This window comes from Drosophila willistoni (genome assembly GCF_018902025.1).
Source record: "Drosophila willistoni isolate 14030-0811.24 chromosome 2L unlocalized genomic scaffold, UCI_dwil_1.1 Seg196, whole genome shotgun sequence".
Taxonomy (NCBI): domain Eukaryota; kingdom Metazoa; phylum Arthropoda; class Insecta; order Diptera; family Drosophilidae; genus Drosophila; species Drosophila willistoni.
Window position 1 is genome coordinate 101,437 of NW_025814048.1, and position 17,140 is coordinate 118,576.

Consider the following 17,140-nt stretch of genomic DNA (forward strand, 5'->3'; position numbering starts at 1 on the left):
TACATTTTTTGTATATATAATATATAGCTAGTATATACATATGTATGAATGTATGTAGATTTGTTACCCCAGACGCAAATCATTAGGGCAATTAATTAAAAAACTTTCAGTTGTTTATGAAAAAATTAATGAATTCTAGGTGCAAGTGGAGGAGTATAAGGAGAAAAAGAAGAAAGGTGGGGTAGACAGTAGGCAAACTTGTCACTTGCACTTTCGTGGGGTGGCTGCAGACGGAAAGAGAGTGAGTCATTAATGTAGGTGCCCGTCAAGTGGAGTCAATAAAACGTATGTACATATTGATAAATTAGTCGAATGACAACGGCGCCGTCATAAAATATAAATAAATGGCCGGACAATTTGTAAGACCGGAATAATCTGAGTGATATATATTCGATGTTTGATCAGGCCTGTTTGTGTGTATGTGTGTTGAATCGGTTTGAACCGGTTAAACAAAAATGTTTCTCACAAATGAATTGACAATTATTTATAACAAGTTGCTAACTAATATATATTTCTTAATTTTGATCATCTGGCTAAAGTTATTTAATAATTTGGAAAACTGTTCAAGTGTTTAGATTTTAAACATGCTTTAATTAATCTTATCAGGTTTTACAGGTAAATAGGTAGGTATTTGTATATAGGTACTTTGTGTTTGGTTTCAATTCATTGCTCTTTGTGCTAATCATCAGTTGATTAGCTTCTCTAGATTACATTTACAATACACTTAAAATGAAAGTTAAAAGCTTAAATAATAAATAAATAGATTACTTAAATGTTGTCTTAGTATGGTATGATAAGAAGGTTCCAGCACTTGTGGGAGTAACATCTCACAATTGCCTGGTAAACGGGCCATGGTAAAATCAAATATAATCTCAAGTGCTCTTGTCCTCTTCATCTTCCTCCTCCTCCTCCTCATGGGCATGGGCACGTTTTTTATGCCACCGTAGACTGGCAAACTGAGCAAATCGTTTGCCACATTCATTGCATTTGTATTTCTTTACAGCCAAATGGAGTTCGGTGTGTTTCTTTAAATTACCATATGTGGTAAAGGTTTTACCACAAACAGTGCACAAATGTTTACGGATGGCCCAATGGGAATTCATGTGATCGGTGAAACGATTCTTCTCATAAAACCCCTTCGGACAGATGGGACAATGAAAGGTACTCTGATTGAGATGTCTGCGTCGATGTATATCAAAGAAAGACCAAGTTTTAAAAGATTTGCCACACAAATCGCAAATGTATGGACGTTCCCCTGTATGACTACGCATATGAATGGCCACCTCAGTGGATGTTGCAAATCTTTTATCACATCTTTCGCAGGCATATGGGAAATCTCGACGATGTCTGCGTATATGTACAGTTAGATTGCAAGGCATTTGAAAGCCCTTGCCACATAGGGTACAAATAAATGGCTGCGTATTATCATGACCCGAACGATGAACCTTAAATTGATCACAGGTCTTAATCAGCTCCAAACAAACATCACAACGAAATGGTCCTAGATTCTGTTCCAAAAACTGTGATAATTTGGCATGCAATAGGGAAATACTACTACAAGCATTTGGTGGTTGCGTTAAGATTTTTCTCTTCTGTGCCGAAAATTGTTTACGCATTTCAAACAGAGTCTTTTCCAATTGCTCGGCCGTATAGCAGTTCGGCACATTTAATGTTGTATTCAATTCATCCAACATTTGTCCCAAAGCCTGACTGCGATAGGCATTTGATCGAAAATCTGGATGATCAACATCCCACAGGGCTGGATAATTTCTGTAAATATCTGCAAATTGTAATTGATCTTCGGCTGTGGCAAATTCTATGGCATTGGCATTAAAAAATTTAGTTCTTTGGTTTGTTTCAACTACTCCAACTTTCTGCAAAACAAAATTAGATGACATTAGTATTTCCTTTGAGATGGTAGATATTCATTTTTAGTTACTTTGCTTATTTTATTGAAGATTTGCTCTTGCAGGATATGGTGTAGAAATTCCATTTCATCAAAGCACCAGAGTTTTGGTAAATATAAACCTTTATGTTTTATAACCATACGTAATTCTTTGCGATAGCGTGTCCTTAGCTTTTGTATTTCCTTATAACATTCGTCACCACTCATCTCATAATTAAGATCTTCATGCAATTGTGACGAAATCTCACAATATAATTCCTGTTTACAGCAGCTGGCATAATCATAATGCTGAGGATTCCACAAGCATTCTTGACGCTTAAAAGCATCGAGTATATAGCTTAATACCTCACGAAATGTAGAGGATTTTGTTAAGGATTCTGTATCAGTCTCGCAGGCATTTTCACTTTCGACAATGTCAATTAAGTTCTGCAAAAAAAAACCAAACCATTCAATTTCATTGCCTTTTTCTTGCTTTTATTTCAAATCTCTCACCTTAGCTTCCTTTTCGGCTCGTTTGTTCTCGATAATAGTTCTTAAAAAATGCATTTGACCAAAATACCATAATCTGGATTTATATTTGCCACCCAATGAATTTAATTTACTTAATTCACGTCTATAGCGTCCACGTAGTTCTTTGAGCACGGCAAATATTTCTGTTCCGGTCAATTGGAGATTGAATGCATTCTCCAATGGTGCAGCCAATTCACTATAAACACTACGTTTGGCATTATATTTATAGTCCGGATGCTTGGGATTCCACAATTTCTCTAAGCGTTCATAAGCCACCAGAAGACAGCTAACAAATTCACGATTTCTTTCTAAGTCACGTCTCGAGCTCTAAAAAAGAGGACACATTCATTAAATAAGAGTTCCTTCTTTTGGGTTTTTGGAAATATTTTCTTACCGATTTTAGGTTCCTGGTGGGCGTATTTGTTTGATTTGTTGTGGGTGGTGTAGCTGGCGGTGTTAGTTGCAATACATTCTCAACTGAATGCTGTGCATTCTGTTGCTTCTCGTGCTCCAATTGTTGTTGCTCCTCTTGTTGCTGTTGTTTTCGTTGCATGGCCTACAAGTGAATAGAAATTTTTCATTATTCTCTTTCGTGTCCTCTGTAAGCAAAAGGTCTTATGATCATTCTGCACCAGTCAAGTGTTTATCGCTTGCACAAAAACAGACAAAAACAATACAGTACAGTAATTCGGGGTCAAAATTGGTTACACTTTGCAAAATAACAATTTTTTATTCAACTTATCTTGTGCCTTACTTTATTTAAATAATAAGTTTTGTCGTATTTGAAATTGGCGTCAAAGCAATTGTGTTATTAACTCGATTTCTTCCTAATTCTTCTTTAATCAATCACCTCAACAATTTGAAAATTTCATTTTACGATTCCATAAAAGCTTACAAATATTGATTAGTTAAGGGGGCATAGTTCAAATTTAGAATGTTATGCTTCTTTGACAACATTTTTATTTAAACAAACTGTTTGAACATAATGTTTTGTTATTTGCTAGTCTTCACACTAGCATAACTTCTTATGAAATTAAGAGAATTTTTGAAGCGATATTAGCTTATCTCATGTAGTCCCTAAATAAGTATCAGAAGAATTGTTCATCTATTGGGACATATAATTGTTATAAATAGTTCCAAAATTTCCCAATTTATATGCGACTGATTACTGAGCCGATAATACATTAAATAATAATATTTATGATTATCTAGACACATCGTAGATAACAGAATACATTTATCAATATATATTTTTATACACACTTTAAAATTCATGTAGTTAATTATATTATTACTCAAATTGTTAATAAAATATATATATAATTTTTTTGAAAAGTGCATGAGAGTGGAGAGAAAAAAAAAGGGAAAGTCCCCTCAGCACCCGCAGGCAGACGCGTCACTGTTCACAGAGAGCCGAATACGTATGGAAGCGGCTATTGGCCTTTTGTTCGTCATCACATTGTTCCTTATCGCAAAGTTGCATATGGGGCGACTATATAGAGGGCATATATGTACATATATTCCAGTATGTATGTCAATTTATACACACAAACATACATTCATCTGTATATATCTATTGCTTTTGATTGTTTTGGTTTGCATTACAGGCGGTTGTAGAAAACACTCTGCTACTTATTGAGTATGGGTGTCGTATTCATTTCTGTTTGAATAAAAAACCAGAGGGCCGGGGCTAACTTCGACCGCGTCAAAGTTTGTATACCCTTGCAATTTTTTTGGAAACTCTTTCCTTACCTATAGCCATTAAAGTGGAAAAACGTTTTATCTAAAAAAGCTGTTTCCGAAAGAACGGCCTACAATCTTAGCATAGCAAATAACGACGATATTGATCAAAGTCACTGTTTTCCACCGATCGTTCCTATGGGAGCTATATGATATAGTTACCCGATCTTTATCAAATTCGGCACAGACATTAATAGATATATAAAACTAACAAATATTTAATTTGAAAGCAATCACTTTAAAAATAACGAAGTTATTGACAAAAGTCACTGTTTTCGACCGATCGTTCCTATGGGAGCTATATGATATAGCTATGAAATCTTGATCAAATTTGGCATAGTCGTTTATATGTGTAATTAACTCACCAATATTAAATTTCACGACAATAGCTCAGAAAATAACGAAGATATTGAGAAAAGTCACTGTTCGTGACTTTGCCATTTGTATGGGAGCTATATGATATAGTGGTCCGATCCGGCTGAATCCGAGATATACAACGCCTGCAGTATATATAAGCCTTCATGCAAAATTTCAACTCTGTAGCTCTAACGGTCTAGGAGGAGTTTGCGTTGATCCAGACGGACGGACAGACGGACAGACGGACGGACGGACGGACGGACGGACGGACATGGCTATATGAACTCGTCTCGTCATGCTGATCAAGAATATATATACTTTATATGGTCGGAGATGCTTCCTTCTGTGCGTTGCACACTTCTGACCAAAATTAATATACCCTTTTTGCAAGGGTATAAAAAAATCTATATGAATAATTCAAGGGCAATGGGATCAGCAAGTAATGTCGCAATGCCCTTTATCAGAGTTTGGCTGGAATGCAAAAGAAAACAAAAGATATTTGTCATGTACAAGACAAACTCGAGATATCAGAATATATATATATAGGGGCATTTACTCTTTAAAGTTATGCTAAAGTCAGTTGGTTTTCTTGAGCCAGAACTTTCTGTAATTCAAATATATACTTCTAAGGCAGTATTAACCAGTTTCTACTCGTCGTTGTGTATATGGGACTAAAGCAATATATGTACATACATATCTTACTTTACTTTTCCCCCTATTGCTTTTATTTCGATTTGGTAATAATAACTAATTGAAGTTGTCGTCCGATTGTCTCAAATTAAGGCAAACAAATGCTCCAACTGTTGTGGCTCATTCGGTTCTTCGATTTTTCTACTCTACAACCTAAGGGGTTGCAATTAGGGTATGGTGAAATAAAGTAATGTTTTCTTGAAAATGAAAGTTATAGTGGAAAGGTTTTTTTTTCGTAAATGTAATGTAAATTTTTCAGAACGGTTTCTCTAGCATTTTGTAAAAAATTTCAATGTCAAATCATCACACAAAAAAAAATTGTTTTACAATTTTGATCAAGTGCCACTAAAACCATCAGAAAAAAAGGCTTGTGCAAAACCCTAAATATAATTAATTGGCCAATCCATTGATGTTCTTCACACCGCAAAACCTTGACCTTACCCAAATTACAGAAAAGAAAAACGCATAAATTATTTTACTTTCGTTATTTCTTTGCTTAGCCCCTTTTTTCCGTTTCGGAAATTGCTAAGCTAATTGAATAATCGAAGCATGTCAAACCTTGGCCTCAATTAAAACTGCAATTTAAAACGTCATTCGAAGTGCTAAAAATAATTTCACTTCAAACTACTAGAGAGAGACTAGACCCCAGCCTAGGCCACCAAAAAAAAAAAAAAAAAATACAATGAAATAAAAACACACAAACTTGAAAATTAAAACTAAACTAATAAAAAAATTGGAGGCAAACACGCCTCCAAAAAACTAGCAAAGCAAACCTAACGGCTCTTAAAATTGTGTGTGTTTTTCACCCTTTTACACACACACACCCTACCTCTCCCTACCCCTTTCCTTTTTTGGCCTTGTACGTTGTCTGGCTTGGCAACAGGAAATTGGCTAGAGTTCCAGCCATGGATGATTTTACAGAGAAAAAAAAAACCGTATGAATAAATTTGGCTCGACTTATCCTATGTATAATCATAGAGCTAAAAAACCAACCTAACTAGGAGCTTGACTTATGTTCGCTTTATGCTTTAACCATGTAGGAAATATGAAGAGACTTTTTAGATCCTTGTAGTGTTTATTTTTTAAGTCTTTCAAGAATTACAGCCAGACTTAGTGAAGATACACTGTACTCTACGTATCTATGAAGTTCCTTAAAATCTCCGAAATTTCAGTTTGTATATACATACATAGATAATTCTGAATCGCAGACGGTGAGTCTTGTAGATAGATTCTCAGATATCTATTAAAACGTGTTTTTGGCTAAAAATCGTGGTATCTACACATTATACGAGCTACGGCACTCATCTAGGAGTTAGTTTGACTTATCCTTTATCCTTGGCCTGGAGGAGCCCAAAAACACCCCAATCATCAAAATCTTTAAAACTTTAGAATATATGTACATATGTATTTACATTATCCTGCAAAAAAAAAAACAGGTAAGTTTTGTAAATAGATTCTGGGAGCTCTTTCAAATTTTATTAGATATAACATAGATTAGCATGGTCCGAGTCGGAATGGTTAAGTTTATCAACCAATAGGTTAGCCCTGCACTATTTTATGATTTTTAAAGATAATATTAGGTGGGAAGACAACAAACTATTAGAAAGTTTGTCCCAAAAATTTAATTTATTAGTGGTTTATTGAACATTCGATTTGTCTTTATCCGAGATCAGACAGTGACAGACAAAGGTGTAGTTTTTTTTTACCCACGTTTTTTCTCAATGTAGAGGTCAATGCATACGGCAATGTTATCGTGTGAGTCCCGGCAACTAGAGCAGCCAAAACAAAGCCAACTCGTAAGGCATGGGTGTGGTTATTCTATCATGAACAATCCAAAACGCTCCACCTCATCCTCATCCTTCTCCGCGTTTTTCTTCTTTTTGTTCTCCTTTAATTCCACCGGCAGTGAACTGCTCTTTGCGTCATTGGGCTCAAGCACAACTGAAACTGGGAGGCAGACGCAACTGTGTTTATCAAACACGCAATTGAAATAATTGATCCAGTTAACAAAATTGCATAAAAATTCAATAAACAAGAACAAAATCAACAGCAAATGAAATGTTTAGTTTACTTGGAGTAAATTGAAACCCGATCGCAGACACATCTCAATTATTAAGTTAGTTCTGTTCAGCTTGCCTTTTTTTTTTGCTGTTGTTCCATATTTATTTATGAATATATGTTTCTATTTAATAAAAAGGCGTCGAAACTTATTGGAACTGTCGAGGAAAGCTATTAACAAACAAGCAAATATTAAAAGGGGGGTGGCTTGTAATGAATTTGTATAAAACCACTGGCAATGAGGACAAAGTTGTCGGTCGCAATGAATCTAATAAAGTAGATATAAAGCTGTAACTTTTAGTTTTAATTTCGTTTCATCAAGAATATATCAATTTAATAGAGCCAAATTGTCTCTTTGTGTTATTTTGCTAAAACAAAAAGTGCTATATCTGTATACGGTATACATACATTTGTATGTACAGTTGCGAACAAAAAAATAGTAGCGCAAAACACTTGCCGATATTTATTACTATAACTTGCAAGATAATATTTCGATCTGTGTAAAAACTTTAAGTACCGTTAAAACCCTATACTATGATATTATGTGCTCTTTAAAATATGTGCTACTATTATTTTGCTCGCCTCAATTTGGAACTATTGACACCAAATCTTGATTATTTTCGAAATATCAAAATGGAGTGGTTTTTTTTGTTTATAATATAATTAATAACAGACCGAATAATAAATTTGCATACCAAGAAGTCTCAGTCTTGCCCCGATAACATAACTTTCTATGATATTTATAAAATGGGTGAAGCCACTACTATTTTTATACCATACACCCATAGGGTGAAATGGTATATTAAAGTCGCCAAAATGTATGTAACAGGCAGAAGGAAGCATCTCCGACCCCACAAAGTATATATATTCTTGATCAGGATCAACAACCGAGTCGATCTAGCCATGTCCGTCTGTCCGTCCGTCTGTCCGTCTGTCCGTCCGTCCGTCTGTCCGTCTGTCCGTATGAACACCTAGATCTCGGAGACTGTAAGAGCTAGAGCCACCAAATTTGGTATGTAGACTCGTGTAGTATGTAGAGTGATTAAGTTTATTTCAAATTTTTGCCACGCCCCTTTCCGCCCCCGCAATTTAAAAAAAGCGTATATCTCAAAAACTATTCTAGCTAGAGACACCATATTTGGTATGTATATTCGCTTAGTAAATGCACACATTTTGTATGTATAAAAATTTTGCCACGCCCTTTTCCGCCCCCGTAATTTGAAAAACTTGATTATCTCCCGTACTTTTTTACCTTATGCAATCAAATTTGGCACACTTAAATTTAATACTAATATCTAGCAAAATACCAAATTTGATCAAAATCGGACAGAAAACAGTCGAGTTATGCATATAAACGTTTTTGCATAAGGCCGGAGTTGGCCGTTGGCTGGTGGGGGCGCTAGGGTGCTCGTATGATCGAGTGAGCGAGATACTAAGATATGCTTGTAAAATGCATGTGAAAATGCATTTGTTTAATAAAGTTGAAATATTTGCTTTACTGGTGTATGGTATACCTTAGTCGGCGAGACGACTTACTTACTTCATTTTGCTCGCAGCTGTATGTTCCGAGGACTAATAATTAAATTAAATAATTATTCAATATAGAACTACTCTATCAAAATCTAGAGTCCTCTTGTCTTTGCAAAAATAAGTGATCTGGAATATATTATGAGGCTTGTAAAAATAAATTTAATAGACTTCAATTTGGAAATTTCAAATATTATGTTCACTTGAAGTTGGCGGAACGTCTTACATATTTCGTTTTTATAGAATCCCATTAAATCCGATCATCTAATATAGCTGATTTAGATTTCTTTTATTTCAAGGATTGTATAAAATCTTTAATAGTAATGTTGTATTCATTTATGCAAGTTTTGCAAAATAGTTTCCTTAAAATAAAGGAATAATCTTATTCAGCATCAATAAGCGAGTTACCTCTACATAAAATTTATAAAAAAAATTCTAAAATTAAAGGAATACTTTTGACATGTGAGTTACTTCAGCAATTGTTGAAAACATTATGTTTTAACTGCAAACACTTTCTGAACAAATAAAATTATAATTTGATGTTGGTTTTTACCCAAAGCATCTTCTAAGACTGCAAACGCTACACCAATAAAAAGGTAACTACATTATTTTACTTTCTGCTCAACAAATTATTCAATATGTATATAAGTAGAAATCAAACGGAAATGCCAGATGCCTTCGCAATTAAGTCCACAGCTGAGCTTAGGTCTTAGTTTAAGATTGGCAAAGTGTCGGCGCCTGAATGCGAAATGGCCTGAGGAATAACTTTTACTGTTAATTAATTTGTATGCCGCCATAGAATTGTATTGTATGGGGAGTAGTAATCATTCATATCGCATCATCACAAAAAGAATTTGATGGCATGGCCCGCATATTTGTCTGAGTTGTCTGTTTTTAGTGACAAATGCAATAAACAATCATTAGTCGCCGTTTTTATTGAGCTAAACGAGTGCAAAGCGAACTGACATGAATTGCCCAATTGGATGTTAAGTCTTTGATATATTGCCGCTATGACGTCGCCTTTTCTAGTTGGATTGATCACTAATTGACAATTAAAGGAAGACATAACAAGATGGTCCAGAATGTGACATAAATCTCAAGTTTCAAAACTCTAAATAACTATCTAAAGGAATGATTTTGAAGGTCGTAAAGCTTTGAGTGGGATTCAAACACATCAAAATTTAAGTCTATGCTTATCAATAAAACTGATTTATCCACATAACGCATTACCATGGCGTTGAGGCGTCTTAAACGTCAAACGCAAAGGTTTAAATGTATAATTACTTCATTAACAGGTTTTAGCCTTATATAGAATTTGACAATGGAGTAAAAAAACGTATAAGTTATTCATTTTCGTTTATTGCTGTATTCTAATAGAAACTAATATTTTTTAATTTCTAAACTTTACAAAAAGGCACTTGGAATGCAACATTCCAATGCTGCAAAAGATATCGTTAAGTTACAGAAATTAAAAGCCAAAAACTCCACATTACTCTAAAAATTCAATGCGTACTTAACGAAATTATGAGTATTCAAACATTAAATTGATGTGAAAGATTTTTTAAATTTTTAGCTTTGTGGAACATTTGAAATTTCTAGAAACTCTAATTTTGTAACCACAATTGGATTCTAGGCCAACATTAGGATAAAGACAAACGGAATGAATCCATGTTATACATTTCCATACACACGTGTGTGTTTATTATCATAATAATATGAAATCTTAATGGTTTACAAACTTCCTAATATTCCGAAAAAAATCTACAACACGCCAACCTGGGGTCGCTCGTAAAATGACATACATAAATATATTTATAAGTATACCCGTTGATGATGATAATAAACGAAATGCTAATCCAGGAAGAATACACTCACATCAACATTGAGAAAAAAGAGAAACCCAATGCAGTGGACTAATAAATTATGAAAATATATTACAAGACAAAAAAAAAAAAAGAAACATGTAAGCCAACAGAAGCCCCAGAACAATACCTAATCATGGAAACCTTATATAAAGGGTAGGGCGAAAGCAAAACCCAGAGTGAAAAACAAAGCTCGAAATCAAAGATAATACCAAAAGGCATCAAATACAATGAATTCATCGCAGCAAATGCAGAAAAACTTTAAACAAATAATAATTGTTAATGCTAAAGTCCATCAAGCCAGTCAGTCACAAGACGAACTCGAACAAATAAATAATAATTTAATTAGACTGCTTATAAAAAAACCTCCTCAGCTGATCGATATGTTTTACGTGGGTGAAATCAGACCTTGCTAAACAAATGCTGAATTAAACTTGTTAATTAATTAACAACTGATAAAAATTGAGTCGAATTCAGACAGCTTGAAAAGCTGGTGGTTTTCTTTAAGCAATCGAAAATCGAAGAAACAAATTATCACCTAACCATCAGGTTAGATACGATTAGATTAATAGAAGCATATTTATACAGGCCTTTCATATGTAAGACTATAAAATAGTCAGAACTTGACTTCGTGGGTGATATAAAGAAAGCAAAACTTTGATTTTCGTTTAATTAATGAGTTTGATTTTAAGATAAGGTGTTAACTTTTTGCTAAACCCGAGACCTTGGTCTAGAACTAGACCGTTTCGATAAGATTCAGAAATGATGATTTATGTCTGTAGAGGTGAAAGTTCTGATTTAAGGATGTTGTAAATAGTTGTCAAGATTTCTAGTTATTAATAAGCTGAGATTTAGTTTACTTTTGATTCTACGAAAATAATGATTTGCAGATTCTGCTTGCTAATAATATATACATATGTATATAATTTCGGCAGTACCAAATATTCATACGCAATTGATTACATTTTCTTTAAACGTAATCTCCTTTTTCTTTAGTTATCTTTAACAATTCGTTGTCTTTTCATTGCGTAAAAATACTCAAAAAATGTTTTCATTTTGGGGTATCCACTTTATAATTTCACCAATATTTTTTTTTTTTTTATTAAAATAATAATACATTGATGCCTAATAAAATACCTCCAAACCAAAATTTGTTGTATTTATTGTATCTCAATTTTGGTACTTCAAACGATTTATAATTAAACTTAATGAATTTGCTATACATATATTCAATTGTTATATTTTTTATTCTTCCTATTATTCTTCAAAATTTCTTTAAATTTCTATATTGTTTCTTCACTCTTCTTGTTATTGCTAAGCAAGTTCTAAATTGCTTTCCAGTCATTTATAAACCAATTCACAACTTAATCCAAACCTGTATAACCTACTAAGATATAAATATTCTTTAAAATTGCATTCTAAACTAGCAATTTCTTGTCAATTGATAATCCAATTACAGTCATTTGCTTTGTGCTGGTGCTAGTGCTTCTTATCCCCCGCTTAAGTAGTCATCAATATGTCGAATAGCCGCATACTCGTAATGCCTCGATTCGGACAATGATTTATAATACATGGCAATTGTTTTTATGGCAGGTGCTCTGAAAATTCCAATTTACAGGTGTTTAAATGTACATTATATTCACCTTAGTTAGGGCAATCGGTCTACATTAAGTAATCTCTCTCTATGTACCTCTCTTTCTCTGTGCCCCGACTTGCCACCTACTTGCCTTTTAAGCCAATTTCAGCGACTAAAATCGACAAATTATTTTATTACCCACCCAAGACTCTCCAAATGCTAGCGGCTGATAAAAGAGCCCCCCAACCGCCAATAGGTGTTGGTGGTGGAGGGCGATTGACGGCTTTATGTGTGTCTGGGACAATGATAAACGTTCCGATTGATCGATCGTCTGGTAAAAAATTATTTGAAGTGGCGCGTCATTTCTTTAATTTTGTCGTAAATCTAAACCATCAAAATATCTTTTTAATAGGCCCCATGGCAGAGTCGGGGATGGAGGACATACTTAGACATACTTAGTATCGATTTTTAAAAAATTTTTCATGTTTTTCCTAGTTGCACTGTTATGATTCGCACTGTAAAGGTCTACCTAATCGAAGCTTAGATAATTTTTCCTGTTTGTTTACACTTTTTTGTGTTCTAGATAATGGCCAGACTGCGTGTTGGTGCGACAAAACACATAGAGGCCAAAAAGTACAAAGAAAAAAAAAAACGATAATAAAAGTAGGAAACAGAAAAAAATAAAAATTGACCGATTATTTTCTATAGAAAGTTCTAAACATTCTTTACCTTTTTTATTTTTTCCCATAAAATGATAAAAATAAAGACCCCAAAAAAACCGTCTATTAACGGTATGTGCCTTTCGATCTCTTAGTATCTACTTGTATGTGTATAATATATTTTGTATTTATATTCCATCGTTTATTTATAAATATGTATGTGCAAATGTACATATGTACATATGCAATTTCTGGCATATTATTTATTGACTTTTACAAGGAACGGTTCTCTGGGAAATATTTTGGCTTTCTATTTATAGTTTTCTCCCCTTACCCTATCGAAAAACAATTTTATTAGGAAAAAGTAATAAATAAGCGAATTCATTTCCTTTTGGAAAGTGTGTGAACTCTGATTTATGTCTAATAATATTATCACTTTTGACAATTTGCGAGACGTCAACGTCACACAAAAGTGGACAGAACAAAAAAAGCTGATAAATCGTTTTGCAAACATCAATGAAATACCAAGATTTCTCAAGTGACGTAGTTTTTGGGAGCTTCACAAAACCATCAAGCATTGAAACTATGTCATCAAGTGGTTAACATTTTGTACAAATTTGCAAGAGAATAAAATTTCTTGGAATTGTTTTTAAAACTGATAAGGAGTTAAAAAAACGAGAAAATGTTACTGTGAAATGGACTAAATACTGCTTAAAAATTTGATTTCATTTGAAAAAAAAATATATAAATAGGAAAACAGGATAGATCGGCTTGAAGAGGTTAAAAAAGTTATTGTCATTTTTATATTTTTAAAAGACGTTAAAGTAAATGTGTTAAAAAAAAAAGATAAGTATAATAAAAAATAAAAAAATATTTCGATATAAGAGAATATTGCAATATTATTTGAAACAACTGACAGTCATTGCATATGTATATTAACTATTCAAAAGAAAACTAAAATCTTACCGAAATAAGTATTTCCTAGTATTTCCAAAGTACTTATAGTATTTGAAGTATTTGAAGTAAGAAGTAGTTAAAAGCTTTAAAGCTTTTTATAGAACATTTGTTTTTGTAAGACCTTAATTTAATATGTTAAGTGATTTTAAAAATATGTTGCCCTCACCAAGGTACGATTTTATTAGGTTTCTAAAATGATAATACTTTAAAACTTATTTTTTGGTCTTATTTTTTTTAGTTTTTTCAGTAGAATTTACAAAAATTGATTTTTAAAAACAAAAGACTAAATAACGAAAATGAAAAGGCAATTATCCGATCTGGAATTCAAACAATGTTCATATACAATAAACATATGTATACATATACAGAATGATCTGTGCAAAATATTAAACACTCTTCAAGATGTGAAAAATACTTGTTCTATGTACATATGTATGTATATGTACATATATACAGACCTACAGAATGTCATATTAGTGACTGCATTTATATGTATTTGTGTAGAAGATATATATACATATATGTATATATGTATATGGTATACCCTTTCTACTTGAGATTTTTTATGAAATGTTAAATGAAGATCAATAAATATACAAAAACAATAAAATTATATATTGTATTTAATTGCATATTTATTTTGGTCTTGCAAGCTTCAATAGAAAATTTAAAAACATTTTTTAGTGGTATTTTATTTTTTGTCCAAAAATATGTTCCAAAACCACTCAAAATTTGTTGTGTCCCAAATTTTGTTGTTCGTGTTAGCACATCAAATTGCCCCAAAATGAAATGCACAACGACAACAGACTACTTATTGTTTTTTTATTTTTTCATTTCCACCACAAAAATGAACCAGGAGAAAAACAAAATTATAAAAATAAATAAACGTACATATTGGAGAAAAAAACCAAACAAAAAAGTGGAAAAACTGCGTCGCATGGGCTGACAAAAAATCATAAAAAAAACGAAACGAAACGCGAAACAAAAATAAAACAAAAATAGCCGAAGCTTTGGTGTACGATATATGGGTGGAAGTCCCTGACAAACTGATGGACTGTCTCGTTCATACGCCCCCAACCAAAACAACAAAGCAAAATAGCAACAAGAAAAAGTGGACTACAACGGGATTAAAAGGGAAACGCACACACACAGCAAACAAATATGTAACTAAAACAAAAAAAAAAAAAAAAAACAGCGAAGCGACACACTTTTATTTTATGTGTGTATTTATATACATACGTGCATGTATGTTCCGTTATTTTGAAGGTCAAGTGACCAGCAGAAAGCAAGTGAAGCCCTTTACCGGAACTACCTTATGGCTCGGAAGACCAATTTTTACTTTTTTTTTGCATTAAAAACACAAAAAAGGGGCAAACCAATTATACAGTAAATATAAACAGAAGAAGAACGTGATGGATAATAAGATAAAAAAAAAGGCTAATCACTGAAATTATAAGCGTCAGAAAAGAGGTCCTTAAGATAGCTTTCTGCAGGTTTAGTCCTACCTTGCTTAGTCTTAGATGATAGACTTTTTGAACGAATTCATATCGCTATGCTAGAACAGTTAAATTAATGGTTCTAATAAATTAAGTTTTGCATAAAAAAAATTTTAACAAATTTAAACTTTAATTACACCAACTAGGCCATTGAAATTAGAAATTGAATCATTTATAAAAATTTTTTAAAAATATAGTTATTATAGTGTGTTTAAAAATTGCATAATGGTGTGGCATATAGGCGATGTAGACTTTAACAAAAGTGTATCAGAAGCGATTAACTTACCACGCGTCGTGTCTCATATCGTGGCAAAGGAGTTGGCGTCATTGCCTCGGCCAAATCATGACTGAGTGTGGGCGTGACACCTATGCCCGCCTGTAATACTTCAAAAGGAGCCAAAGGCGGCAACGAACAACTCGGACTTGGACTTGGACTCTGCTGTTGCTGTTGCTGCCCGTCACTGGAAAGGGGCGGCGAGGGTGGCAATGGCAATGGTAATGGATTTGACATGACATATAGCAAATCTATTCCTGCAGCCAATGGCGTACCCTGCTGCTGCACTGGTGAATGGTTTGTTGGGGTCGTTTGGGATATGTTCACCAACTGAAGACCCACACCCATAGATTGCGTGTCAAGCACCTTGGCGGTACTTGTATATTTATTTGTTGGTGTTGTTATTGTAGCCTGATGGTCTAGGTCCGTATAGATATCGGGGCAAGAGTAAGGCCTGCTGCCGCTGATGACGCCGCTGCCGTCCATTTCCATTATCATTAAATCCGTTTGAGTTGTTTGTTCGATTTTCTCATCGGCTCCCCCCTCTTCGTAACGTTGTTGCACCTCCTGCAGGTGTTCTCGAATGTGATCCATAAAGACAGTAAATTGCAAACAAATGGCTGGACAAAAGGCGCAATTGAAGCCAAAGCATTGTACATCCGGTGATGCTGTGATTTCGCCACATTTACGAAAAAAGGCATAATCCTCCAATTGCCAGTTGAATGTGGGAGGATGCACTTGCTCTGGCTGTTGCTGTTGCTGCTGTTGAAGTGGCATCATGGTGGTGGTTTATTACCTGCTTTTTTGACAGAAGTCGTAGAGCTTCACCTGTGGTGGGGAGAGCTGGGTACAAAGAACAAACACAGCAAAAAAAGCACCCAAAAATGCAAAACGTTACGGGAAATTTTAAAACCGCGCTATACTCAACCGGCACATGCAGCAACAAGAAACAAAAGTTTTTGTGCCTCAAAACAATCAATATCTCCCGTCGTCCAAGGCAAAACAATTAATGCCAATTTAAACAAGAGTTTAGAAAATTGCTTATTTATTTGTTTGAAATCTTATTGTTGGGGTTTTCAAATTTTTGACAACCCGGCGAAACGCACAATAACCGCCCGCGTTAAAAACAAAAACACTACTGAACAACAACAAAAAAAAATACCACAGTAAGCATTTCGAATGAATGCGAGAGGACGATATCGCATATCGATAATAGTATACCCAACAAGCTTTATTTTTTTGAAATTCTTAAATATATTTGTCGGATAGTGTTAAGTGACCAATAAGTCGAAGCCTACTAGTTAGTTCCAATTGATTGACAAGTTTAGAAATATAACATTGAAATATTGTACGTCCACGCAACTAAAAAAATATGTATTTGTCGGAGATTGAATTAGGCATTTTTAAGAATTTGAATTGTGCGCCTAATTCTATTTAAATTGATTATTGATTGTTTCCGACTTCAAAATATATTGGACAACAAAAAAATAACCATTTTTTACAGTAAAAATTCTGTCTCTTCATTGCA

At 33.7% G+C, this 17,140-nt stretch overlaps 1 protein-coding gene across 1 annotated transcript; it reads right to left on the reverse strand.

Moving 5' to 3' along the window:
* Positions 1 to 570: 570 nt before the first annotated feature.
* Positions 571 to 16,755, reverse strand: LOC6639730. The gene is made up of 5 exons (XM_002062889.4): positions 15,625 to 16,755; positions 2,811 to 2,972; positions 2,399 to 2,743; positions 1,940 to 2,332; positions 571 to 1,874 (listed from the first exon to the last, which is right to left on the reverse strand). The coding sequence occupies exons 1-5, from the start codon at positions 16,390 to 16,392 to the stop codon at positions 873 to 875; spliced, it is 2,670 nt and encodes an 889-aa protein (XP_002062925.1). The 5' UTR covers positions 16,393 to 16,755; the 3' UTR covers positions 571 to 872.
* Between the last annotated feature and the right edge of the window lie 385 nt (positions 16,756 to 17,140).